General features: G+C 50.8%; 1 protein-coding gene across 2 annotated transcripts in view; it reads left to right on the top strand.

Annotated features, from left to right (window-relative positions):
- The window catches only part of CGN (cingulin), a 68,236-nt gene continuing 42,122 nt past the window's right edge, over positions 1-26,114 (top strand). Inside the window, exons 1-4 of one of the 2 annotated variants that reach the window (XM_077920497.1) lie at positions 1-124; positions 21,939-23,150; positions 24,624-24,724; positions 25,573-25,642. In XM_077920497.1, coding sequence (XP_077776623.1) covers positions 21,969-23,150; positions 24,624-24,724; positions 25,573-25,642 — 1,353 coding nt within the window. In that variant the 5' untranslated portion in view covers positions 1-124; positions 21,939-21,968. Of the gene's footprint in view, positions 125-17,247; positions 17,368-21,938; positions 23,151-24,623; positions 24,725-25,572; positions 25,643-26,114 lie in introns of those variants that run through there. The other variant, XM_028708975.2, reaches the window with a different exon arrangement.

Raw genomic sequence — 26,114 nt, 5'->3', positions numbered from 1 at the left:
GGAGCGGCGTGGGCGTGGCCCCGGCGCCTGGCTCAGGTAACAGGTTGCGCCCGCCCGGGCAGAGGCGCAGAAGGTGTGAGAGGCGAGCGGGGCAGGTGGGGGCGGCCGAGGAGGAAGCCAGAGGGTGAGTCGGGGGCTGGAAACCCCCCTTTTGGCGCGTGAATAAGGCTCTCTCCTTCCCTTCCCACCCTCCTTTTGAAAGCAGCGGTCCCTGCCGTGCGCCCCACCCCATTGCCTTTTATGGGTATCGCCCCCCACCCCAGTTTCTGCCCTTCCCCAGTTCACTGTCCCCAAGCGAGGACGGCTCTTCCCCCCCCCGCCCAGCCGCTGCTTTTATTTGTGGGAGGGGGTGATTAGGGTGCTGGACCCCCGCTTTCTCATTTATGCCCTCCACCTTAGCTCCTATATCTCCTTTCAGTCCCGGGGGAGTTTGTGGATTATTAATTATTATTATTAATTATTAATTGTTATAAGCCCTCCTGCTTCCAGCTGCTATTGGTGTCCCCCCCCCCTCCCCGCCGCCTTTTAAAGAATTGCTATGTTTCTTTGGAAAGAAAGCCAGGCAGTATGTATCTCTCTTCGCCCAACTGCACTCTCAGTTTTGGGTTTGTACTCCTCTTCAACTTTTTCGGAGCCAGGACCCCCTTTTAAAACCCAAACGTGCATTCGATTGATCCGGGAATCGCTAGTGGCTCCAGATCTGGATAAAAAGATCAGTGCTCTCGGGTACCACGCCTGCCCACCCTCTCCAGTCCTCAGGGGACACTGTTGTCCGTCCCCAACTTTAAGTACCAACCTAACACTGATTTTTATCACTGGGATTTCTGGGTTGCATCCAACTAAGTTCCAGTTTGACCCATTAGAATTCATCGACTTGCGTTAGTCACAGGGGGGGATGGACTTTGGTAATCTGGTGCCTGAAGCAAGGACAAATTTGATGCCTGCCTCTAAATATTTATTATTTTCACAATAATTCCTTTTTTATGTATTGTTGTTTTGCGCCCCCTCGGCTCAGCGCCCTGCGCAGGGGAAGCACCCGGGTTGCCCTAAATCTGGCGCTGTTAGTGGAGCCTGTTAATTTCTAGAGTGGAACTAACATTGAATACAATCCTCTCGGTGCTGTTTCTGGTTTTATACTCCCACCTTCTAGGGGTGTGGTACACCATTTGTGATAAATACTTCCTGTGTGTACACACACACACAGTGAGTTTATGGTCACTGTTCCTGCCCCAGTGAATGCCCCCATAATCTGTCACAGCCTGGCACTTTCTCTCTCTCACACAGACACACACAAAACACAATTGCAATCCTGATTTTCTGCCCTGTGCACACGGAATTCCCCCTACAGCTACACCCCACCCCTGGAATTTTGCTCCCCCTTGTCTCAGATCCCTCCTCCCCTTCCAAGATTGCTGTCCCAGGGCGGGGCTGTGCTTCCTCTATCTTCCATTCTGGCTATATTTTCCCATAGTGGGACACCTTTAAAACACCAACTGAGATAACTCTGGGGAGGACTGCTTTGTTGGCATGCTGCATTCTGAACGGTGTGGACTAGCCTCTTTGTGGGGCTGACTAGCAAGAGCCGGCAGAAATTCCAGGAGCCTAAATGTTGATTCCTGGTTCTGGTGCCTGGGAACTTTGAAATCTTTGCTCGGTTTCCTTCCACGTAAAGTGGGAATAGGGATTGGAAGTGTTCCTTTACATTCTTTGGGATTTGCACCATGTTATTCCATCACATCTTGCGTCAACGTAGCTCTGTTTGCCTGATGGGTTGGTGCAGGATAGCAGGAAAGGAATTGGTGTTTTCTGCTGTCTAACTATAAACGAACCCAGAAGGGCTGGAGAAGGTTATAAGTTAGATGCTCCTTCAGAATACTGTGGAGGGAATCCACTAGTGGGTTTTTCTCTGGTGTAAATCAGGATTGCACTGGGAGCCACAAACCTCATGCGTGAAAGCCGCTCTGAGGCTGCCCTCTTGACCAAGGTTGGTGTACACAAGATGTCAGCCAAAAGCCGTATCTTAGCCTGTCATTACTTTTGAAATACTGTATTCTGCTGCAGCTTTGATCCAAATTGAGGAAAAAGAATAACCTAGCTGGTTTTTTTAAGCTGGTGGTGTATATCCAGCCAAAAAGGGACTTTGATCTTGGAAGGGGGTCTGTTTGTGTTAGCTAAGGCTTCAAACTTTGAACAGTTTTGGGGATGGTTTATTTTGATGCAATGTGTATGGCATTGGTGACCGATGGCTCCAAAAACCACCAACTCTGGATAAGATCCTCCTTTTATTCGCTCTCTGGTCATTGCATTCTTTTACAGCAAGGGAGGCTTTGATTGTGAAGGCAGGCCTGTCTCTCTCTTTTTCTTGCTCCAAGCTTGCTCTTCAATAAATAACCTCCTGTTAATGTTCCCATGCGTGTAAACTAAAGGGTTGCCTTTTTAGAGTCACATTGGTGTTGGTAATTGTTATAAGGTAAAGGTAAAGGGACCCCTGACCATTAGGTCCAGTCGTGGCCGACTCTGGGGTTGCGGCGCTCATCTCGCTTTATTGGCCAAGGGAGCCGGCGTACAGCTTCCGGGTCATGTGGCCAGCATGACTAAGCCGCTTCTGGTGAACCAGAGCAGCGCACGGAAACACTGTTTACCTTCCCGCCGGAGCGGTACCTATTTATCTACTTGCACTGGTGTGCTTTCGAACTGCTAGGTTGGCAGCATTATAAGGTAGGAGGTGCAAAATGAGTACTGTAAAACTAGATCAGGCTTCCTCAACCTTGGCCCTCCAGATGTTTTTTGCCTACAACTCCCATGATCCCTAGCTAGCAGGACCAGTGGTCAGGACAGATGGGAATTGTAGTCTCAAAACATCTGGAGGGCTGAGGTTAAGGAAGCCTGAACTAGATGCTAGAAGAGAGAGATGTGTGCAAGCCTTTGAGCATCACAGAACTCTTTGGGTGGAAGGGAAGAGTAACTGATGCATTTATGCACATAAACCCCTGTGGCTCAGGGGCCTGAAACAAAACGAATTAAGATCAGCCTTGCTGGGGTCTAATCCAGCACCCCACTTTCCACAGTGACTAGAAAGAGGGCCACAAAATCCCCCCCCCCCAATTGCCTGACTGCAGCATCTAGTTTTCAGAGGCAGTGTGTCTTGGAAGATGGCGGTGCCATTCCCAAGCGTTATATGGCTACTGAGAACGGGAGAGTCTTGCTAGATTAGACGAGGATGTCCAAGTTATGGCAATCAGAGGTATACTGTGTCCAGACATGGAGGCTCTATTTAGACTTATCTTCCATTAATTTGCCTCTCTCTTGCGAGGTTTCCTGCCTGGCTCCATAATAACCCCGATTGCAAGCTCCAAATCCCTCTTCTGTTATTATGATGATGATTATTCATTTGTTGCAGCATTTATACCCTGCTTTTTCTCCAGGGATCTAAAGATGATGAACATAGTTCTCCCCTCCATCTCCATTTTATCCTTACCTTGTGAGATAGGTTAGACTGAAATGCAGAGACTTGGCCCAAGGCCACCCAGCGAGCTTTATAGCTGAATAAGGGGATTTGAACCCTAGTTTCCCAGGTCCTAGTCCAACATTCCTAACTGCTGCACCTGGGGGATCAGGGTTCAAATCACCCACGCACTGTCTCTTAGCTTAATCCGTTGGGTCTGCACAAACCTACCTAGAAGGGTTGCTGAGAGGATAAAACCGGGAGATCCTTGCAGGGAAGACTATACATAAAATGAATAAAACAACTTTCTTCCTATCCAAGAAGCAGCAAAGGGTTCTTTTAAAAAAAACCACAACCCCGCAGTTAAAGGCAAAGCTGGTGTTGCTCCTTTGCCCCGGGAGGAAGGGATTAAAAGAGGCCTTTGACTACGTGACCTTTTGGAATGTGAAGGAATCCTATTATAAATCCCTTTGAGGTGGGGGTGGAGGAAGGAAGTGACCCCAGCTATATCAGCAATGCAAAGATTTGCTCTCTCTCTCTCTCTCTCAAAGGATAGGGAACCTGATGCCCTCAAGGTGTTGCTGAACTCTCATTCCTGGCCATTTGGCTGTGCTGGAGATTCGGAATCCCAACAACATTATATATTGTTATTGCATTCAACATTATATATTGTTATTGCATCCATACGCCTCCTTTTTCCAAGGAACTCAAGGTGCTCCTCCTCCCCATTTCATCCTCAACGACAACCCTGTGAGAGGTGGGTTAGGCTAAGAGATTCGTGACTGGCCCCAGGGCACCCAGTGGCTGCATGGGGATTCGAACCCTGGTCCCCCAGGTCACGGTCCAACACTCTAGCCGTTTGTACCACTGGCTCTGGTACACATGGCAGGCCTGAGGTTCCCTGATATATAGAGCAAATCTTTGCATTGCTGATAGATGGGAGTCATTTTCTCTCTCTACTCCCCCCCCCGACTTTTTCTAATTGGAAACAACCCCCCTCACCATGAAGCCCCTCTGTTGCTAAATCCGGCTGTGGTCATGTCCCCCTGCCCTTGTCCCACTCCCAAATTTGCAAAAAAATTAACTGTCTTTTGATTTGGAACAGTTTGGGAAAGTTATAGTGAAATAAAATTCCAGCCTTAAACTGCTAGCGCAGGCACACGTACAGTCAACATTATTGGGTCTTACTTCTGAGTAAGGGTGCATAGGGTCAAGCTCTCTCTCTCTCTCTCTCTCTCTCTCTCTCTCTCTCTCTCTCTCTCACACACACACACACACACACACACACACAGAAAGTGAACTACACTGAAAGTGAACTTGCATTGAAATTGACAATTGCTTTCCCGTAACACTGCCCCTTCTTACGATTAAAATTTAGAACGACCTTCTTGGTGCGATACATCTTTGCATTGGAAAACGCAGCTGCTTTTGTAAAATCTATACAGTGGAACCTTGGTTTCTGAACTTCATCCGTTCAGGGAGTCTGTTCGATTCCTGAATCAGTTTGGGAACCAAAGCGCAGCTTCTGATATAAGTCTGCTGCTTTTTTTCTGGAGGTGCTCAAGAGTACAGAGTACTGGCAATTTTTCTTTCTAGGCAAAAAGCACTGCATAAGACCTCCTGAATTCAGCCAGGCTTCCTTCCATGTAAGTAGGGTTAGGATAGCAGCCTTCGTTCCAAAGTGACTGCAAAATTCGTCTTTTCTCCTATTTTTGTATGTGCTTGTAGGAATTTCGACCACCATCCTCTCTCTCCAGGTATTCAGTTTGAGGTTTCCTCTTACACCTTCAGGGTGTACGTCCTCCTCTCTCCCTTCCATCACCTGATTGAAACTAGAGTAAAGGCTGAAATTCTAGTTTTCCCCATGAATGGAGAACAATATCCCAGTGTCCGGGGGCTGCTGCCTTTAAGTTGCTGGGAGCTGCGGTTTCTCGCATCCATCTGGGAGACCTCATTGCTTAATTGGCTATTTCTGCAAAGAATTTGCCCATTGTCGAATCCTGTTTGGATAAAGTAAGCGGGGGCGGGGGGCGGACTTAGATCTCGCTAAACCGCTGACCTTTTTCCTTTTCCTTTTTTGAATAAAATAAATAAATCCACAAGGGCCAGCCCCCTGGAGATTTCGGCTTCAGCAGGAGCTGCTGTCAAAGGTCAACGGCCGAGAGGGCAAACGAAGGGCGATCGATATCAATTCTTGCCCTGCTGAAAGGAAGGGTTTCTAAAAATATATAAAAACGAACCAGCGTGGCTAGCGAGTTCAAGTTTCTAGGCCTTGTGGCCTTAAAGAAACAGCCCCCTCCGGATCCAGAATCCTAAAATCCTGATGGAATCTTTTATATTAATGTCCTGACACATCACTGGTTTGCTAGATGAGATGGGATGGGGCTGTTCTGTGGGGAATGCAAGTCCAAAGTGTCCTTATACCACCACCTTAGGCATCTTGTATGAGTCATACAATCGGCACACACTCCTTTTAACAAGAGTGGCTGGGGAAACCCAGCCAGATGAGCGAGCTATAAATAATAAATTATTATAATATTATTATTACAGTGGACGCTCAGGTTGTGAACGTGATCCATGCGGGGTGCACGTTCGCAACCCGCAGCCATGTGTCTGTGCACATGCAAGTTGCGATTCGATGCTTCTGTGCATGTGCAAAGCACAATTTAGTGCTTCTGCGCATGCGCGACTGCCGAAACCTGGAAGTAACCCGTTCCAGTACTTCTGGGTTTTGGCAATCCATAACCCCAAAAAGGGACGCGGGTGGCGCTGTGGGTAAAAGCCTCAGTGCCTAGGGCTTGCCGATCGAAAGGTCGGCGGTTCGAATCCCCGCGGCGGGGTGCGCTCCCGTTGCTCGGTCCCAGCGCCTGCCAACCTAGCAGTTCGAAAGCACTCCCGGGTGCAAGTAGATAAATAGGGACCGCTTACTGGCGGGAAGGTAGACGGCGTTCCGTGTGCTGCGCTGGCTCGCCAGATGCAGCTTTGTCACACTGGCCACGTGACATGGAAGTGTCTGCGGACAGCGCTGGCCCCCGGCCTATAGAGTGAGATGGGCGCACAACCCTAGAGTCTGTCAAGACTGGCCCGTACAGGCAGGGGTAGCTTAACCCCAAAAAATGCAACCTGAAGCGTCTGTAACCTGAGGTATGACTGTATTATTAAATAACTTAAATGAAAGCTTGGTATGTTGTGCCTCATGCCTATGGTGTACGTGTAATAATAATAAAAAATAATAATTTATTATTTATACCCTGCCCATCTGGCTGGGTTTCCCCAGCCACTCTGGGCGGCTTCTAACAGAATATTAAAATCCAATTGTCTATTAAACATTAAAAGCTTCCCTAAACAGGGCTGCCTTCAGATGTCTTCTAAAAGCCTGGTAGTTATTGTTCTCTTTGATACCTGGTGGGAGGGCGTTCCACAGGGCGGGTGCCACCACCGAGAAGGCCCTCTGCCTGGTTCCCTGTAACTTCGCTTCTTGCAATGAGGGAACCACCAGAAGGCTCTCGGCGCTGGACCTCAGTGTCCGGGCACACATAGATTGGCAGATAGTCCAAACCCTGGCATACCCACGAAGGGCTGGAAAAGATTTCCTGCCTGAAACCCTGGAGAGCTGCTGCCAGTCCGTGTAGGCAATACTGACCTAGATGGACCTGTTTTCTGACTCCGTAGAAGGCAGCTGCTACCTGCGTCCCTGTATGTAGCATCTATGATTTTTTTTTCTGTACGCATCGTAGAGAATATGTCTGATCATTATGTGAGATTACATCCCACCTGGGGCGTCTCCGAAATCGCTTGCTAAAGACAAGAGCCCCCGTGTGCATCTACCTTGGTGGGTTTATTTTGTTAATCTCTTCAGTGCCAGGCTTGAGCGCTGGCATGAACTGAACCCTGCACCTCCCTTCTGTAATGCGATGCCTTTAAAATTTTAATGTTCCAACTCTCAAGTGGCAGTTTCCACGGCAGGCGATGATAACCTGAGCCCTTTGCGAGTTGTCGAAAATCTGAATAATTCCACTGTTCGCCTGCAACCTTGAGTGACGGGTCTGGTACTTCTGGTTAAGGGCGGTGTCCGAATGTCATACTTTCAGGGTGTCGCCAGCTGAAAAGTTTAGCCAGCTGTCAAGAAACGGAGAGGTGATTGAATTGAGGTCACCTGCTGGTCTTTGCGTTGACCTTGTCACAGATGCGTCATTTGAGAAACCTTGTCCCTGTCGCAAAAGTCCACCTCCGCAAACACCCCTGGTTTAAAATATACCCATTTCACAGATCGGAAGGCAGTGGCACCCAGGGACTGGCATATCCCTGTCTCTGATAATAAAAATGCTGTCCTTATTTCACCTCTGGGGAAGGTGTTGGGGATTACTGCCCTAAAAATAAAATAAAATGTAAAGTTCGCTGACGTTTGCTAGATTTTCCTGCTACTTTCCTTGATATAAAACCTCTTGCGTGGGGTTTGGCTGCATCATTGTGTAAGTGTGTGTACACCTGAGGAAAATATTCAGAACACACCTTCCCTTTCCAGATAGCACATTTCGTCAGTTCTGCCATAATCACAGCCAGATTTGTAATGTTCTTCACCCCATGACAATGCAATCCTATCCATTATCTACTCGGAAGCAAGCCCCACTGAGTTCAATGGGACTTGCTCCCAGGTAAGCCTAGGATCGCAACCTCAGGATTGGCTGCCAAGTTCTCGAGATCCTGGTGGGGAAAAAAATTCCCTTTTATACTGGCTTCACAGTCCAGTGTTTTGGCAAAGAAACTGACTTTATTTTCTTCCCAAACTAATTTCACCCCCTTTCCCTTATCCTACTCCAACCTGTTAGGCTGGTTTTTTTGCTCCTGTCCCCCACCAGGTTCAGGTTTCTGTTGGAAGAAAGTATTTAAAAAAGTCCTCTGTATGTGGTTAAAAAAAACACAACTTGGCTGCTGTTCGTGTCTCCAGGTTGGAACAGTGTGTGACCACAAAATGGTGGGTGGTTTTTTTAAAAGAATTGTTGGTGGTTACAGTATATTATACTTTTTTTATTTTAATATTTGCATATCCTCACCTGTTCCAAGGAGCCCTGAGTCTTTTTTTTTAACAGAAAGAGGCTTTAAATAAATTTAATAATACTGAAACTTAACTACGGAATTACCCATTTTTCGCCCAGAAACCTCCCCCAGCCGCAAATCTGAAATTAAATAGCTTCAGCCTACCTGTTGTGATGAGAAAGCTACTCCCTCCACCAACCTGAATGGCTTTCGGAGAGGTGTAGGCGCTGGTTTTTGGCCATGTTGACAGCTGGTCCCAGACCAGGAAGCTGGGGTTTTGAATGCCCTTTTCCCGGGGGTCAAAGCTCACCTCCTTTCCCCCATTGAAAGCCTCACCTTTGCAAGACACTCTTAATTGTCGGCTAGGAGATTTTGGAGCGGGCGGGGAAGGAGTGTTTTTTTAATGCTTTGATGGTGCACACTCTGATGAACGCTTCAGGGGCATCCGAAAAAGCAGGAAGCAATTTCTGTGCATTGTTTGTTTCTCTTGGGGAGCGTGGCTTATGATTAACGGCGCTCGGGGTTTTGTTCTTTTTTTGCTTTCCTTGCCTGCGGAAGGATAAAACCTGAAATGCACGCCCAGCACATCCTCCTAAACCAAGGCAGGGAACTGTTTTCAGGCTGAAGGGCTGTATTTTGGGTGGCCGTGTGGGTGGGGCTCTTAACTCTTGGTTTGGGATTCCCCTCCAAATGTCTGAGTTCAGTGAGCCGCTGAGGATCCAGGGCACGTCTGCACCAGACATCGGAAGCATAACCTACACACATTTAAAGCCCATGACTCCCTTCCCCAAAGAATTGTGTGAAGAGGCAAAACCGAAATCAAATGACTTCAGCCAACATGGCAAGGTTGCTGTGGTGGTGTTGTAGAAGGAAGCCAGGAACTGTAGCACTGCGAGGGGGGAAACTACAGATCCCAGGGTACACTGGGGGAACCCATGTGCTTTACCTGAAGGAGCGTCTCCACCCCCATCGTCTAGCCCGGACACTGAGGTCCAGCGCCGAGGGCCTTCTGGCGCTTCCCTCATTGCGAGAAGCCAATTTACAGGGAACCAGGCAGAGGGCCTTCTCGGTGGTGGCGCCTTCCCTTTGGAACTCCCTCCCACCAGATGTCAAAGAGAACAGCAACTACCAGACTTTTAGAAGACATCTGAAGGCAGCCCTGTTTAGGGAAGCTTATAATGTTTAATAGGTTATTGTATTTTAGTGTTCTGTTGGAAGCCTCCCAGAGTGGCTGGGGAAACCCAGCCAGATGGGCGGGGTATAAATAATAAATTATTATTATTATTTAAAGTTCTGATGTAAACTTGTCCCTGTCCCCATCTTGGGCAAGCGCTAGGCCAGGGGTCAGCAACCTTTTCCAGCTGTGGGCCGTCCCTCAGACCATGTGGTGTGCCAGACTATATTTTGAAGAAGAAAAAAATGAACGAATTCCTATGCCCCACAAATAACCCAGAGATGCATTTTAAATAAAAGGACACATTCCACTCATGTAAAAACACGCTGATTCCTGGACCGTCCGCGGGCCGGATTGAGAAGGCGATTGGGCCGGATCCGGCCCCCGGGCCTTAGGTTGCCTACTCCTGCGCTAGGCGGTCTCCTAGTTCAAGGGACAGGTTCCAGCCAGGTAAAATCACCTGAGGAACCTGCGGAGGAGCATGGCCTGAGGAGGGCAGTTGTGTTGTTGCCTGAGTCGAGTTAGAGAGGTCTGAGGTCCCTTGCTGCTTTCCTAAACAGGAAAATGGGAAATGGCTACTGCAGCCTACTGTGGAAGGGAGTTCCGCAGTTTAACTACGTGCTCTGTGCCGAAGTACTTTCCTCTCTCTGCCCTGAATCTTCCCACAGTCTTCAGATCCTGTGCCTGGAAAAAGCGAGAGCGACAGCAGGCCCTTCTCCTCCCCGCGTGGCAAGGACGTTCCTGCCGTCCCGATCGCTGCTATTTACCCGGGACGGCGAGTCCTTGCGCAACAGGTGAAGGGCTGCTCTCATGCCTCTGGAATTCCATTCCTTCCGCTGCACCTGCAAGGACGGATCGATGATGCAAGCCCGAGGTGTGGCGGTTTCAGGTTGTTCCCTGAACCGGCCCTCTCTAAGCACCTGCCAGCCTAAAAACCAGCAAACGAAAAAACACACAAGCTGCAAAACCCCAGTCTGAATAACAGAGTTTTGGGAAGGCTGGAACGTTGGTTGCTGGACCTGTGGCAGGGAGTTCCACAGGGCAGAGCCTGTGGAGAGAGCTGGTGTGCAGTAGTCGTTAAAGAGTGCCGGACTTGGACCCGGGAGGAGACCAAGGTTCGAATCCTACTTGGCAACATCACTTTGGGCCGCTGCTTATATCTCAGCCTAACCTGTTGTGAAGATTAAACGGAGGAGGGTGTGCTGCCTTGAATTGCTTTTGAGGTGCGGCGGGGGGGGGGGGGGAGAACAGGTGGGATTTTATTTTATTTTTGAATTTGCATTTTATTTATTTGTTAACATCCTTATATTACATCCGTAAACGTTGTCATATTCCATTACAGGACTTGCTATAATATAATTTCCAACATGTATACAAAAATTATATACAAATTTTATATACCTAGAAAGAAAATGAAACAAAAAAAGAGCAAAGAGAAAAAACAAAAACAATTCCCCCCCCCAAATCATATATATACCAACACACTAGACTTCCTGTCCATCCCGTTGTATATTCCTTTTTTACAAATGAATGTACTCTTATTATTGTACAGTATATTGCTTTACATTTTATCTAATACATTCCTATATCAATATGTGCTCTTAGTCGGGAACAGGCGGGATATAAATGCAGTAATAAAATAAAAAATAAAGTCTCAGCCCCTAGTGAAGGTTGCTCAAATCTTAGGGGCCTGTGGGCGACTGTATTAATTGCCCCATCAGATAATAAAATATAATAATTTATTATTTATACCTCGCCCATCTGGCTGAGTCTCCCTTCTGTTAGAGGATCTCTAACAGTAACAATTATCTTTGTCATAAGAAATAATCGTGTTGTGTTTGGGGTGTGTGTCCCGTGGGCCCAGCGGCTTTTAGTAGTGATGGTTCAGTGGAGCCTCCATGTTCAGTAGCAGCATACCTCAGAACACCAGGTTGCAGGGAGCCGGAGGAGGGCTGTACGTTGCCTTCCTGCCCTGCTCATGGTTTCCCAAATGGCCTCTGTGGGGAGCTGGACTAGACAGACCTTTCTGTAGAATCATAGACTTGTGGAGCTGGAAGGGACCCCAGGGGTCATCTAGTCCAACCCCAGCAATCTCAACTAAAGCATCCCTGGCAGATGGCCATCCAACCTCTGCTTAAAAACCTCCAAGGAAGGAGCGTCCACAGCCTTCCCAGGGAGTTCGTTCCGCTGTCTCAACAGCTCAGGTTCTTGGTTTTAAGTCAAAATCTCATTTCTTGCCATTTAGAACCGTTAGTTCCCGTCCTGCCGACTCGGAAAGCAAGCTTGCTCCATCTACAGATGTTCAAAGATGACTGCTCCCTCTTTTCTTTTGTAGGCTGAATTCAGGCCTCTCGTCTTAAATCCTTACGACTGATTTTCCTTTTTAAAAAAGAAATATGTAATATTTTATTAAGCTTGTTTGTTGTCGTTTAGTCGTGTCCGTCTCTTCGTGACCAGAAGAGACGCCAGGCCCTCCTGTCTTCCAATGCCTCCCTCAGTTTGGTCAAACTCATGCTGGTAGCTTCAAGAACACCATCCAACCATCTCATCCTCTGTCGTCCCCTTCTCCTTGTGCCCTCCATCTTTCCCAACATCAGGGTCTTTTCCAGGGAGTCTTCTCTTCTCATGAGGTGGCCAAAGTCCTGGAGCCTCAGCTTCAGGATCTGTCCTTCCAGTGAGCACTCAGGGCTGATTTCCTTCAGAATGGAGAGGTTTGATCTTCTTGCAGTCCATGGGACTCTCAAGAGTCTCCTCCAGCACCAGAACTCAAAAGCATCCATTCTTTGGCGATCAGCCTTCTTTATGGTCCAGCTCTCACTTCCATCCATCACTATTGGGAAATTATTAAGCTTAAGAATAGACAATACAGTACATTACATACAATACAGTCATACCTCTTGTTACCTTTGCTTCAGGTTAAATCTTTTCAGGTTGCGTCCCACGGCAACCCGGAAGTACAGGAAAGGGTTACTTCCGGGTTTTGCTGCTCGCGAATGCACAGGTGCTCAAAATGATGTCATGCGCAGAAGCAGCGAATCGCGACCCGCGCACGTGCAGACACAGGTTGTGTTCTGCTCACGTTGCGAACGGGGCTCCGGAACAGATCCTGTTCACAACCAGAGGTACCACTGTACATACAATACATAATTTACCTATATACATACGCAATGTGAATACACCCAAGTGTTTGACTTCCAACTATTCTCATTGTGCTATTTTACATTTTGGTGGTCTATACACATTTTTATTATTTAGGTTTCCACTTTTTTCCTCTCTACAATTTTTACTATATATTCCTCTATTTTCTAGATTCATTCTATATCTCTCAGGAGATTTGTCTTGTCCGTGTAGTTTTTAAGATATTCATTGAAAACCACTGATTTTCCAATATGCTTCGACAGCGCAGTCCCGCTAAGGCTTCAGGCTGGCATTGGGAAGAGGAAATTTTTAAGCCTTTCCCACTCAACATCCCACCCCCCCAGCAAATTTTTCCCTCCCCACCCGAGAAAAATGGAGTGTGCTTTTTTCCCATCTATTGCATCTCATCGAAGAATCGTACTCCGTGTATCGTGAACTCTGCTGGAGAGGTTATGCTCTTCTGCGCAAATCTTGTTGCGCTAATGATCTAGAGAGGATTGAAATAATGAGCTGTAGATTATGGGATTGGTCAGGCATCTGTATATATTTCTTCCCCAGGAGGGGGCTGGTTTCCTAGGCTCTGAGCTCCGGGGAATTTCTGGTGGCAGCCGATGGGCTGCAATTTTCCCCCCAGAGGCGCGAATCTGCCACGGCATGTGCAAAGATTTCACTAGGCTTCGCTGTCTTTGCAGGGAGTCCCTGGCATTTGCAAGGGGCTGGACTAGATGACATTTTGAGGTCCCTTTGGACACCAGAATTCTATGGTTGTTCGATTCAGGGAGGGGGACTTCCAGAGAAGTTTGGATCTGCTTTATTATTTTCCCCGTTGCTGGGAAACTGATAGGAAACAGTGACACCGTTGTGTGATTGACACCGTTGTATGTCCACTGAGTATGTTTAGTGGAAGGACAACAGTTCAGCGGCAGACCTCCAGGTTCAATATCCAGGTGAGGCTGGCAGAAGCACCTGCCAAAGCCTGGAGGGCCGCTGCCAGTCAGGGCAAGCAGTGCTGAGCTTGATGGAGCAACGGCCTGACTGCTTGAAAGGCCGCTTCCTATGCCCCTCTTTAAACCAGCCATTTTTGTCCGTAACCACGAGGACTGGAGTCTCGCTTTATTCCTGCCTGAGAAGGGCGTAGCCTCGTGGTGGAACATCTGCTTTGCGTGCAGAAGGCCCTAGTTCAGTCTATCACAAGTTAATAATTATAATAATAATTATAATTTATTATTTATACCCCGCCCATCTGGCTGAGTTTCCTCAGGCACTCTGGGCGGCTTCCAATCAAGTGTTAAAAACAATACAGCATTAAATATTAAAAACTTCCCTAAACAGGGCTGCCTTCAGATGTCTTTTAAAAAGAAGATAGCTGCTTATTTCCTTCACATCTGAAGAGAGGACGTTCCACAGGGCGGGTGCCACCACCGAGAAGACCCTCTGTCTGGTTCCTTGTAACCTCACTTCTCACAAGGAGGGAACCGCCAGAAGGCCCTTGGAGCTGGACCTCAGTGTCCAGGCAGAACGATGGGGGTGGAGACACTCCTTCAGGTATACAGGACTGAGGCCGTTTAGGGCTTTCAAGGTCAGCACCAACACTTTGAATTGTGCTCGGAAACGTCCTGGGAGTCAATGTAGGTCTTTCAAGACCGGTGTTATGTGGTCTCGGCGGCCGCTCCCAGTCCCCAGTCTAGCTGCCGCATTCTGGATTAATAACAGTTACCGGGTCACCTTCAAACGTAGCCCCACATAGAGCCCATTGTAGTAGTCCTAGCGGGAGATAACCAGAGCATGTGCCACTCTGGTGAAACAGTCTGCAGGCAGGGGGGTCTCATCCTGTGTACCAGATGGAGCTGCCCTGGACACAGAATTGACCTGCGCCTCTATGGACAGCTGTGAGTCCAAAATGACTCCCATGTTGCGCACCTGGTCCTTCAGGGGCACAGTTACCCCATTCAGGACCAGGGAGTCATCCACACTAGCCTCTCCCCTGTCCCCCAAAAACACTACTTCTGTCTTGTCAGGATTCAACTTCAATCTGTTAGCCATTAAGCCTGGGAAATGCTCCTAGATCGCTACTTTCCTAAAAAGCCAGTGGACTCTCATTAAAAACAAGTAAATCATGCGGAGCTGAAGTCATGAGTCTGTAGCCGGGGAGGGTCAGAGAGGCTTCGCATTCCTGCGGCTCTCGCTTTCCCAGCGATTCCGAAACCACGGTGGTCACTTGACCAGGTACATCGGCGGGTGGGAGGGTGGAGGTTCATGGGACCCCCCCTTCCCCTCTCCGTTTGCTGGGCCCAGGGAGTAAATGCCAGCCTTGGACGGGTACCTGACTCACCTCCTCTCCTCCTCCCTCCGCTGATACAGAGCTGGCGCCTGCCCAGCGATTGTTGGACGGAAACTGGCAGCCGCGTTCTGCCTGGGTTGCTTGCCATGTTCCAAGCCCTGTCCGTGGCCACGTCGGCTGCGTTTGCAGGAAAGCAACGGCCTCCTCCGTGTCAGATCTCCCGCCGCTGCTGATCCTTCTGATCGGAAAGGTGTGTGCTTGAGCCAAAGAAATGCGGGGTTTATTCTTATTATTTTGGCTCAGATCCTGAGAGCTGCTTGGGAAGTTTGCTCCCCTGCCCTGCCTCCGTAAATCCTGCACACTCGTTTCCCTCTGGTTGGTTGGCCGCTGTGAGAGGAGGATACGGGATTAGACGGGCCTTTGGCCTGATCCAGCAACCTCTTCTTGTCTTCTTGCCATCCCAGCTGATGTGGGGTCCAGATGTCCACAGACTTCCCACCCCCAAGTCTAAAATAAGAATTTAAGCTATTCCAGCCCACCGTGCTTCTTGCAGTAGCCAATCAGATGCCTCCCACACAACCTGTAAGCAGAGCATGATGGGAATATCCCGCCGCTGCTCTTTCTTCCCAATATTTGGGGGTAGACTGCGTCGGGACCTGGAAGTTCCACTTCACCCCCAAATTAATAGGCAGTGACAGATTTTTGGGGTCTTGATTAATCCCTCTTTCCCTTTCTGTTTTTTCAAATGTAAACCAGTGGACCTTGCCGCAGGGAGTTCCACAGATAGGATTCTTCTTTGTGGGTTATTTGTGTGCGTCAGGCGACCTGTAATTCTAGCCGAAGAGACAAAAACTTTATTCACCCTCTCCTGTTTTTCTTCTCCTCAGCATGCGTGATTTTTATAGACCTACATTCCCCCACCCCTTAATTTTCTTTCTATCCCTATCCCCTAAACTGAAATGCCTCCCACATCCCATTTTGAGAGACATGTTATATAATCTGTTTCAATCGTTTAAAAGTGTATAAACCACTTTGGCCGAAAGGCAGCGAATACTGTACTTAATAAATAAATAAGGTAGCTGGCTCATTCTGCTGCATTCAGTTTAATTTATTTCATTTTTAGCCCACCTTTTTCTCCAATGAGCTGTCCTGCCCCTCCTCAATTGATCCCCACAACAATCCTGTGAGGTAGACCAGGCTGGCCGAGGCAGCGACTGGCCTCCAAGGTCACCCCTGCCAGTGATCTTCATGCCAGAGGGAGGATTTGAACCCTGGTCTGTCCCAGCCTGACACTCTTAACCACTATGCCTCCTCTTAGCGCACAAACAGCATCCTTATCATGTCTGAAAACCCTCACCTCTCTCTGCAGCAGAAGCTGTTCCGCATGGGACAGCAAATCTTGTCTCCCAAAGACCTGAATCCCCAAATCTCATTTTCCACACCTCCTCCTCCTTCCTCCCCCCACCCTCAAACCCCTCCTGCTCCTCCTCCTCCTCCTTTCCCGATCTGTGATCAAACCACATGCACACAAACACCTTCCAGCTGATGTTGCAAATTCCGCATCCAGCCACCAGCCAGCTCCATTCGCTCGCCTGCCTTCCACTACCCAGAACACCCCCTTCTTGCCCCGGCTGTTTCTAATTCACTTTGCCCCTGCCTGGAGAAGGAAGAAGACCCCCCTTTGTGCTTGTTTTCCTGGCTCTCTTTGGAAGCCTGCGTCTGGGAGCAGGCAGGACAGCGGAGGGGAGAAAGCAGGCGAGATAATTGTTCCGGCTGACCGTTGGCTCAAGGACATCGCTCTCCCCCAGCCAGCCAGCCGGCCAGCCGCTCTCCTCCCCACGGCTCGCCGGGAAGCTTGCCTGATCTGCGGTGCCTGCGGCAAGGAAGGAACTGGCCGGCGGGGGGGGGGGGGGAAGCGGGGCCGTTTGGCTCTCCCTTTCCCTGCTCCCCGCCTGCCGTGGAACCGATGCCACGATGCAGCCCAGCCACTCCGCCACGTGCCGCCGGCGCCGCTAAACTGCCACCGCATTGCACTGCGCTCAAAATGTCAGGTCTTGCCGCCACCCGGGCGCGAGCGGGTCTGCGGGGCGGCCAGGTTCCCACGGCGTTCGGCCACGGAGGACGCTGGCTGCCTCTTTAGCTGCGTCAAACTTTTTTTTATTTGTTTATTTCTCTTCTCTTCCGCGCACACCCCTGTCCCTTTCTGGATGCACTTCTAACCCCCTCCTCTTTTCGGATTGCTCCGGTCGCAGTGAGTATGCAGCAGTAATCTGGCGGGCTGCAGAAAGCAAGGTGGGTTGGATTGCAGAGCAAGTACCCTTTTGTTTTTCCGCCTTCCCATTCGGCACGGCAGCCTGGCAGCGGGTGATGGACACAACGTTGGCAGCCTTGCAGCGGCCGATGAACACAATGGTACCCCTTCCCACTGCTCCCCCAGCTTCTCTGCTCGCGAGGTTCTGCCGGTCCATTTCCCGCTAACACTGCGTTATTGTCGTTTTGGTTTTTTTTAATTGATGCTCTTGACGGTCCCCGATCGCGCAATGCTCTGATGGAGTTGAAAGGAGCCAGTTTCTGAGTGAGACACTTGCGAAAACAATCGCCTGTATTGTTCCCGGCTTCCCTGATAAACCTCGCAAGCCCCCTCTCCCTTGCAGGCTCCAGCACCCTTTGAAATCCATTTCTGGTTTAAAGGTAGCGGCTTCGTTCGGCTGAGCAAAAAGGGAGCGTGCCGGCTGGTCGGGGAGCTAAGAGTGCGAGGCAGGAAGTTTCCTCTGGGAAACGGCGAGCGAGAGATTTCCTCAAGCTGTGAGCTGTGTTGGCCAGTTTCTCCATCTCTCAGAATGCTTAAGGTAAAAGGTAAAGGTACCCCTGCCCGTACGGGCCAGTCTTGACAGACTCTAGGGTTGTGCGCCCATCTCACTCAAGAGGCCAGGGGCCAGCGCTGTCCGGAGACACTTCCGGGTCACGTGGCCAGCGTGACAAAGCTGCATCTGGGAAGCCAGCGCAGCACACGGAAACGCCGTTTACCTTCCCGCCAGAGCGGTCCCTATTTATCTACTTGCACCCGGGAGTGCTTTCGAACTGCTAGGTTGGCAGGCGCTGGGACCGAGCAACGGGAGCGCACCCCGCCGCGGGGATTCAAACCGCCGACCTTTCAATCAGCAAGCCCTATGCGCTGAGGCTTTTACCCACAGCGCCACCCGCGTCCCTCTCAGAATGCTTAGAACGTGGGAAAACGATGCTGGATCAGGCCAAAGGAGGCCCAATCTCTCCCAGCATCCTGCTTTCACAGGGCCAACCAGATGCCCTGTAGGGAGGCCACAACAACTTGGCATAAGAACCCCCTCTCCCCTCCTATGGTTTCAGAGGCATTGCTGGAGGCAAAGCATAGCCATCATGGCAAGAAGCCATCAGTAGCCTTGTTTTGTTGTTGTTGTTTAGTCGTGTCCGCCTCCTGTCTTCCACTGCCTCCCGCAGTTTGGTCAGACTCATGTTCATAGCTTCGAGAACACTGTCCCACCATCTCATCCTCTGTCGTCCCCTTCTCCTTGTGCCCTCCATCTTTCCCAGCATCAGGGTCTTTTCCAGGGAGTCTTCTCTTCTCCTGAGGTGGCCAAAGTCTTGGAGCCTCAGCTTCAGGATCTGTCCTTCCAGTGAGCACTCAGGGCTGATTTCCTTAAGAATGGAGAGGTTTGATCTTCTTGCAGTCCATGGGACTCTCCAGAGTCTCCTCCAGCACCAGAATTCAAAAGCATCCATTCTTCGGCGATCAGCCTTCTTGATGGTCCAGCTCTCACTTCCATACATCACTTCTGGGAAAACCATGGCTTTAACTATACAGACCTTTGTTGGCAAGGTGATGTCTCTGCTTTTTAAGATACCGTCCGCGAATTTGTCTAATCCTCTTTTAAAGGCATCCAAATTGGTGGAGACATCAGGTGGCATCCTGGCACCTCCACTTGGTTGCAAGGGGCCGGTGGCCAGGTGCGAAATGTGCCTGACGCCTGGCTAATTTCGAACGCTGCTGGACATGGCAGAGGTTGAACAACGGACCTCCTTACTTCAAAAGCATGTGTTCTGCTCCTGAGCGACTTCCTCATGTGCATGCGCTCCCAGGGCACACCTGGCTTGCCCCCAAAGGGCTTGAGCCATTCCTGGGTGTGAGGCAAGCTGCTCAAACCCTCCTGAGGACTAGAAACTTAGGCTGATTTAGAGGCATGGATGCTCCCCGCCCCCTTGAGACGCCCGCTGCTCACCAAGGGTGTACCCACGACAGGCAGGTCTGCCAAGTGTGAATCGGACAACAACCTGCAATTATTTGGCCGGATAGGTGGAGCGATGCTGTCTTTGCGAAAATGTACTCTGGGATGACACCCTCTGAATGGTCCTGCTGTGTAAATAAAAATCCTGGATTGTTCATGCATTCCTGATGGTGAGGTCATTCTGGCAGGGCTCTCATTGGAACATCTGGTTGGCCGCTGCAAGAACAGGATGCTATCCTGAACCCCTTTGGCCTGATCCAGAAACCAGGCTCTTCTGACATTCTCCAAGTCCAGCAGCAGTCTATCCAGATTTCTAGGTTCTTCAGGGCATTTGGCCTGATCCTATATGGATCTTACGTTTTTATTTTAGAATCTCACAGGGTGTGTGTATGTGTGTGGTCTGGCCTCCACCACACTTTCCACCCATTTTACAGACATGGACGACTGAGTCCTTGCAGGTAGTCTCTCTACTGGGATTCGCACCCTGCTCCCCACGTTCTGCTGGCGTTATTCACCCATGCTCTCGGTCTCCTTGCATTCCTGCATGGCGGCAGATTTCTGACGGCAGCCGGGTGTGTTTTTCCACTTGAAACGCTTGCAACCTGCACTCTGCCTTGACCCGATAAGAGCGCTTTGCATATTTATTTGTTTTTCCCTGCTCACTCCCCCATCGTAAAAGGGAGTTGCCGGCCGGGGCATGTTGTGTAGAGGTGAAAGTGCAGCTTTGCTGCTGGTCTCTGAGAGTGGAACTAATCCCTGAATTAATGCAGGGTTTTAAATCTCTGGCCAGGGCTGTAGCTCAGTAGCAAGAAGGTCCCAGGTAAAATCTCTGACATTTCCCGGTAGAGCTGAGACTGTCCCCTACCTGAAACCCTGGCGAGCTGCTGCCAGTCTGAGCAGGCAGTACTGGTCCAGGAGGACCCTGTCTGCCTCTGCTCCTGTTTAAATCCAGCCTTTGGCTCAGAACCATGAGGACACGGATATTTTAATTTGAGGCTCAAGGGTAGAGCGTCTGCCCTGCGCACGAGGCTCCAGGTTCAGTCCCCGATGGCTTTTCCAGGTAGGGCTGGGAGAGGCTGCCTGCCAGCCTGAAGCTGCCAGCCAGTGTGGGCAGTACTGAGCTCGGTGGAGTTGTTTTCAGACTTAGCGCAAGGAAGGCAGGTTCCTAAAAATCTTGAGAGCAGGAGATCAAGCGGAGGAGGATGGCGGCGGAGGAAATAATCTCAAAACCCAGGAAGTCGTCTCTCTCTCTCACCCCCCACCGCCCCCTCTGGGTTCAAATTTCACCTCTACCATGAACCCCCCTCCCCCCCCACGCTCTAATCCACAATAAGAGGACAGTACTTTCCTACCTTTCAGGGTTGTTGTAAGTATTTACATTATTTTCGATTTATTTCCCGCTGTTCACCATAACCGATCTCAGAGCAGGTTACAGAAATTAATAGTGCAATGTTATTTAAAAAATCCTGTTGAGTTGAAGTTGTGGTTATATACAGAGCTAGGATTTTGCAGGATTGGCCCCACTGCTCAGCCTCCTGAGACATCTCCTCCCCAACCGCCTCATTAAAATGTTTGATTATTTTATATTGTTTGCTATTCATTCATTTATTTATCTGTTACATTTACATACCGCCGCTCCAATGATCTCAAGGTGCTGCACGTGGTTCTCGTCCAAACCCCGTTTCACCCTCACGACAACCCTGGGAGGTAGGTTAGGCTAAGACAGCCTTTCTCAACCTGCGGGTCCCCAGGTGTTGTTGAACTACAACTCCCATCACCCCTAGCTAGCAAGGCTAGAGCTTAGGGATGATGGGAGTTGTAGTCCAACAACATCTGGGGACCCACAGGTTGAGAACCGGTGGTCTAAGAGGTGGTGACTGGCTCAACCCCGCTCGTCTGAGCTCTCCCAGGGTTCGGCTTCCTTGGAAAGAAGGGCAGCAGAGGCTGCGGTGCCTTTGGGATGTAGATATTTGTATTTGCGCGCGCGTGTGTGTGTGTATATATATATATATGGGATGCGGGTGGCGCTGTGGGTTAAACCACTGAGCCTAGGACTTGCCAATCAGAAGGTCGGCGGTTCAAATCCCCGCTACAGGGTGAGCTCCCATTGCTCGGTCCCTGCTCCTGCCAACCTAGCAGCTTTGAAAGCGTGTCAAAGTGCAAGTAGATAAATAGGTACCACTCCAGCAGGAAGGTAAACGGCGTTTCCGTGCACTGCTCTGGTTCACCAGAAGCGGCTTAGTCCTGCTGGCCACATGACCCGGAAGCTGTATGCCGGCTCCCTCAGCCAGTAAAGCGAGATGAGCGCCGCAACCCCAGAGTCGGCCACGACTGGACCTAATGGTCAGGGGTCCCTTTATACACACACACACACACACACACACACACACACACATAACCTGAGCCTAAGATGTAGGGGCTCGCAGGTGTTAGCTAGCACAGGAACATCAGAAGCCTGCAGGATCAGGCCATTGCGATAGGTAAAAACAAGTCCTGCATTATTCCAGTATTGCAGAGTCGTTGGGCTACATGACTCGCAGAGTCCCATCCAGCTCTATAATCTAGGATTCTGAGCCTGTGTTCTCTCCCCCCCTTTGCCAGGATCCTTTCAAGGCCCCAGACCCGCAGAAGATGGACCACCACGTGAACGGCACCCTAGCCGAGAAGCCGGGCCCCATGGACTACGGGGTCCAGATCCGCTTCATCAACGACTTGAAGGAGCCCAGCAAGTCGCAGAAGATCCGCCCCAAGCCTTCCAAGCCGGGCTCCTACGGGGTGGCGGTGCGGGTGCAGGGCATCGACGGGCAGCCCTTTGTGGTCCTCAACAGCGGCGAGAAAGGGGGAGACTCCTTCGGGGTGCAGATCAAAGGCGAGAGCAAGTACGGGCCCCCCGCCCGCAGCCCCCAGCGGGAGGACTCCTTCCCCGCTTCCCCCGGGGCTGCATCTTCCAAAGATGCGTCGGGCTCCTTCAGCTCCGATTCAGACCTGCCGGAGAACCCGTACGGTGTCAGGCAGTCCCGGCACGGCTCCCGCTACAGCACCTCGGACGAGGAGCCCGGCCCGCGTCGGACCCCGAAAGCCGGCAGCTTGGAGGGGCGGCCCGTGCCGCAGCACCGCGCCGGCGGCTACCGGACACTGCCGCACAAAAAATCCTTCGGGGAGCAGCTGCGGCGGACTCAGTCGCACGGCTCCTTGCTCGACCCCGAGCTGGACGAGCTTCCCGCGCCCAGCGCCCCGGGGGCCGGTTCCCCGGACACCCCCCAGCCCCTGCCTCCGGGGGGCGCTGTGAGGAGCGCGAGCATGATGAACCTGCCCGGTCGCCGGCAGCCCAGCCCCAGTGAGGACTCTGCAGGCAGCCTGTCCGGCCTGAGACCCGTCCGCAGGCCGGCGGTGGCGAGCTCCCCTGAGCCCGCCGCTCCGGCCGGCGACATCGACACCAAGCCCCTGTCCTCGGTGGACTCTCTGATCCACAAGTTCGACGCGAAGGCGCAGCAGCGGGGGCGGCCGTCCCGGAGGAACCGGCTCTCTCTGGACGAGCGGAAGCGGTCCAAGAGCCTCGACGGAAGGGTGCCTTGCCATGACACGGCCGACGGCCGGGAGCTGGGTCCCGGGGAGCCCCAGGCGGGCTCCGGAGGAGGGGCAGGGGGCTCGGCGGCCGACCCCGGCCCCCCGGGAAGCAGGAGCCTCGGCCGGGCCTCTGGGCGGCCGGTGAACGGGCTGGACAAATCGACACTGACCCGGGAATGGGTCAATAAGAGCCTGGAGGTGCCAGCCTTGGAGAAGCAGGCGAGGAAATCACAGCCAGACCTGCAGGTGATTCTCTTTCCTTGTGTTTTTGCGGGGCTGTCTGTGCCAATTTCTCCTGATGGCAGCCTGCGGGGCCCAGCGTCTTTAGAAACAGAGACCGGGGGGCCCGCCCGGAAGGTAGTCAGATCAGCACGCTTGTCTTGAGAAGGTTGCCGTGATTGTCATCAGTTTGATGCACCTCCGTGGCAGAACAGCTGCCGTGCGTGCAGAAGGTTTAGTTCCTAGTGGCATCTCTGGGTAGCGCTGCGAGGGGCTCATGCCAGAGACCTTGAAAAGCACCTGCGCACCAGCATAGACCTGTAACAAAGGAAATCCCCTGCGTTGCAAAAACTTTAAGCAATAGCAGGCAACACATGGCTAAAATGTTGTAACAAAATATATATAATATAATTATTTATTACCCTGGGCGGCTTCCAATTGAATATTCAAAACAACACAGCATCAGACATTAAAAACTTCCCTAAATAGGGCTGCCATCAGTTGTCTTTTAAAAGTAAAATAGTTGTTTATTGCCTTGACATCTGCTGGGAGGGCGTTCCACAGGGCGGGTGCCACCACCGAGAAGGCCCTCTGTCTGGTTCTCTGTAACCTCACTTCTCGCAATGAGGGAACTGTCAGACGGCCCTCGGAGCTGGACCTCAGTGTCCGGGCAGAACGATGGGGGTGGAGATGCTCCTTCAGATCTACTGGGCTGAGGCTGTTTAGGGCTTTAAAGGTCAGCACCAACACTTTGAATTGTGCTTGGAAACGTACTGGGAGCCAATGTAGGTCTTTCAAGACCAGTGTTATGTGGTCTCGGTGACCGCTCCCAGTCCCCAGTCTAGCTGCTGCATTCTGGATTAGTTGTAGTTCCTGGGTCACCTTCAAAGGTAGCCCCACGTAGAGCGCACTGCAGTAGTCCAAGTGGGAGATAACCAGAGCATGCACCACTCTGGCGAGACAGTTCGTGGGCAGGGAGGGTCTCATCCTGCGTACCAGATGGAGCTGGGAGACAGCTGCCCTGGAGACAGAATGGACCTGCGCCTCCATGGACAGCTGTGAGTCCAGAATGACTCCCAGGCTGCGCTCCTGGTCCTTCAGGGGCACAGTTGCCCCATTCAGGACCAGGGAGTCCTCCACACCTGCCTGCCTCCTGTCCCCCAAAAGCAGTACTTCTGTCTTGTCAGGATACAACCTCAATCTGTTAATTGCCAGCTTCCAATTTAAACGAGAGATATCATCTGCATATTGGTGAACACCCGTTTATAAGGTCCTGGGTTCAATCTTTGGCGTCTCCTGGCAACATGAACATGTCCACTGCCTGAAACCCTTGGGAGCCTCTGCCCATCAGAGTGGTCAGCACTGATCCAGATGGACCAAGGCTGTTTCCTATGCCCTAGTCTAGCCCTGTGTTGTCTACTCTGGCAACAGCTTTTTGAAAACACGGCTTCCCTCCCTCTCAAAAACGCTGGGGTTTAATCTTTGGGGTTTTCCTTCCAGCTGAAGTCCACCCCAGACCTCCTGAAGGACCAGCAAGAGGTGTCTCAGCCCGGAAGCAGCGACCACACCAAGGAGCTCATCTACAGTATTCTGAAGGATGGGTAAGCGTTGGGGCGGGAGCAGAGGAGGGGCTGTGACCAATCGGATGTATGGGAGGGGCATGGAGGCAACTGCGCCTGGTAGATTGCTCCTGAATCTGGAAGCTCCACTTAGTCATCATACCCATTCATTGGCCTGTTCTTCACAAATGGGGGTTTAATCCCTTAAAAAAATACATTTAAAAAAATTGCTATTTTATTTGAAAAGAAATTTCACAGGAGCAAATTAAAATATAATACGATGCACAGATGACTTATTTATTTGTGTCTTGCCAGTGTGTGCCATATTTTAACCCTATCTGGTAAAAGGTAAAGGGTAAAGGGACCCCTGACCATTAGGTCCAGTTGTGGCCGACTCTGGGGTTGCGGCGCTCATCTCATTTTACTGGCCGAGGGAGCCGGCGTACAGCTTCCGGGTCATGTGGCCAGCAGGACTAAGCCGCTTCTGGCCAAGCAGAGCAGCGCACGGAAACGCCGTTTACCTTCCTGCCGGAGCGGTACCTATTGATCTATTTGCACTTTGACATGCTGTTGAACTGCTAGGTTGGCAGGAGCAGGGACCGAGCAACGGGAGCTCACCCCGTCGCGGGGATTCGAACCGCCGACTTTCTGATCGGCAAGCCCAAGAGGCTCAGTGGTTTAGACCACAGCGCCACCCGCGTCCCTAACCCTATCTGGGTCTTCTGTAAAATTTGTTGTAAATGTTTGGATTACATTTTAGGAGCACACAAACACACATGGGGCTCTGCTGGATCCTATTTAGAATAACAGGATCTGACATGCTGGCGGTTTTCATTCTCAGCTGAGCTGGTGGGTTTGATTTGTTTTTTTAATGTTTTTGTCACTTTCAGAAACACGGAAAGCGACGCCGCGGTGAAGAGAAAGACCAACCTTGTCTTCGAGAAGGTCCAAGCGCTATCCGTAAGTACCTGGCGAAGAACAAAAATGTCACATCTGTGGTACAAAATCATTTCCTCCATGGTGTGATTCCTGCCCTCTTTCTGGTCGATGCATCCCAGTTCTGGGGGCGGGGGGGGGGACAAGGATGGACCGCTGAACCCACATCCGTTCCTTCTGGATGCCAATATTCCTGGGCTTAGCTCCAGAACAAGGAGGACTAGGAACTTACCCTTGGATTCTCCAGAGCCCGAGAAGGCTACGGTTTGTTTGACTGTGGAGATTTATTTACTGTGTTCTTGGGAGACCATGCCAAGGCGGTCACGAGGGGATTAAGGGAAAGGATAGGCCTTAAAAGCCTGCCTTTTAAGAAAGGAATAGCTAAGCTCTGCATTAATCCCAATGCACACTATACAAAGAACATAAGCAGAGCCCAGCTTTCTAGATCAGACCAATGGCCCATCTAGCTAGCATCCTGTTCTCACAGTGGCCAGCC

This window comes from Podarcis muralis, chromosome 16 (genome assembly GCF_964188315.1).
Source record: "Podarcis muralis chromosome 16, rPodMur119.hap1.1, whole genome shotgun sequence".
Lineage (NCBI taxonomy): Eukaryota > Metazoa > Chordata > Lepidosauria > Squamata > Lacertidae > Podarcis > Podarcis muralis.
This window is presented reverse-complemented; position numbering and strand designations above follow the sequence as displayed.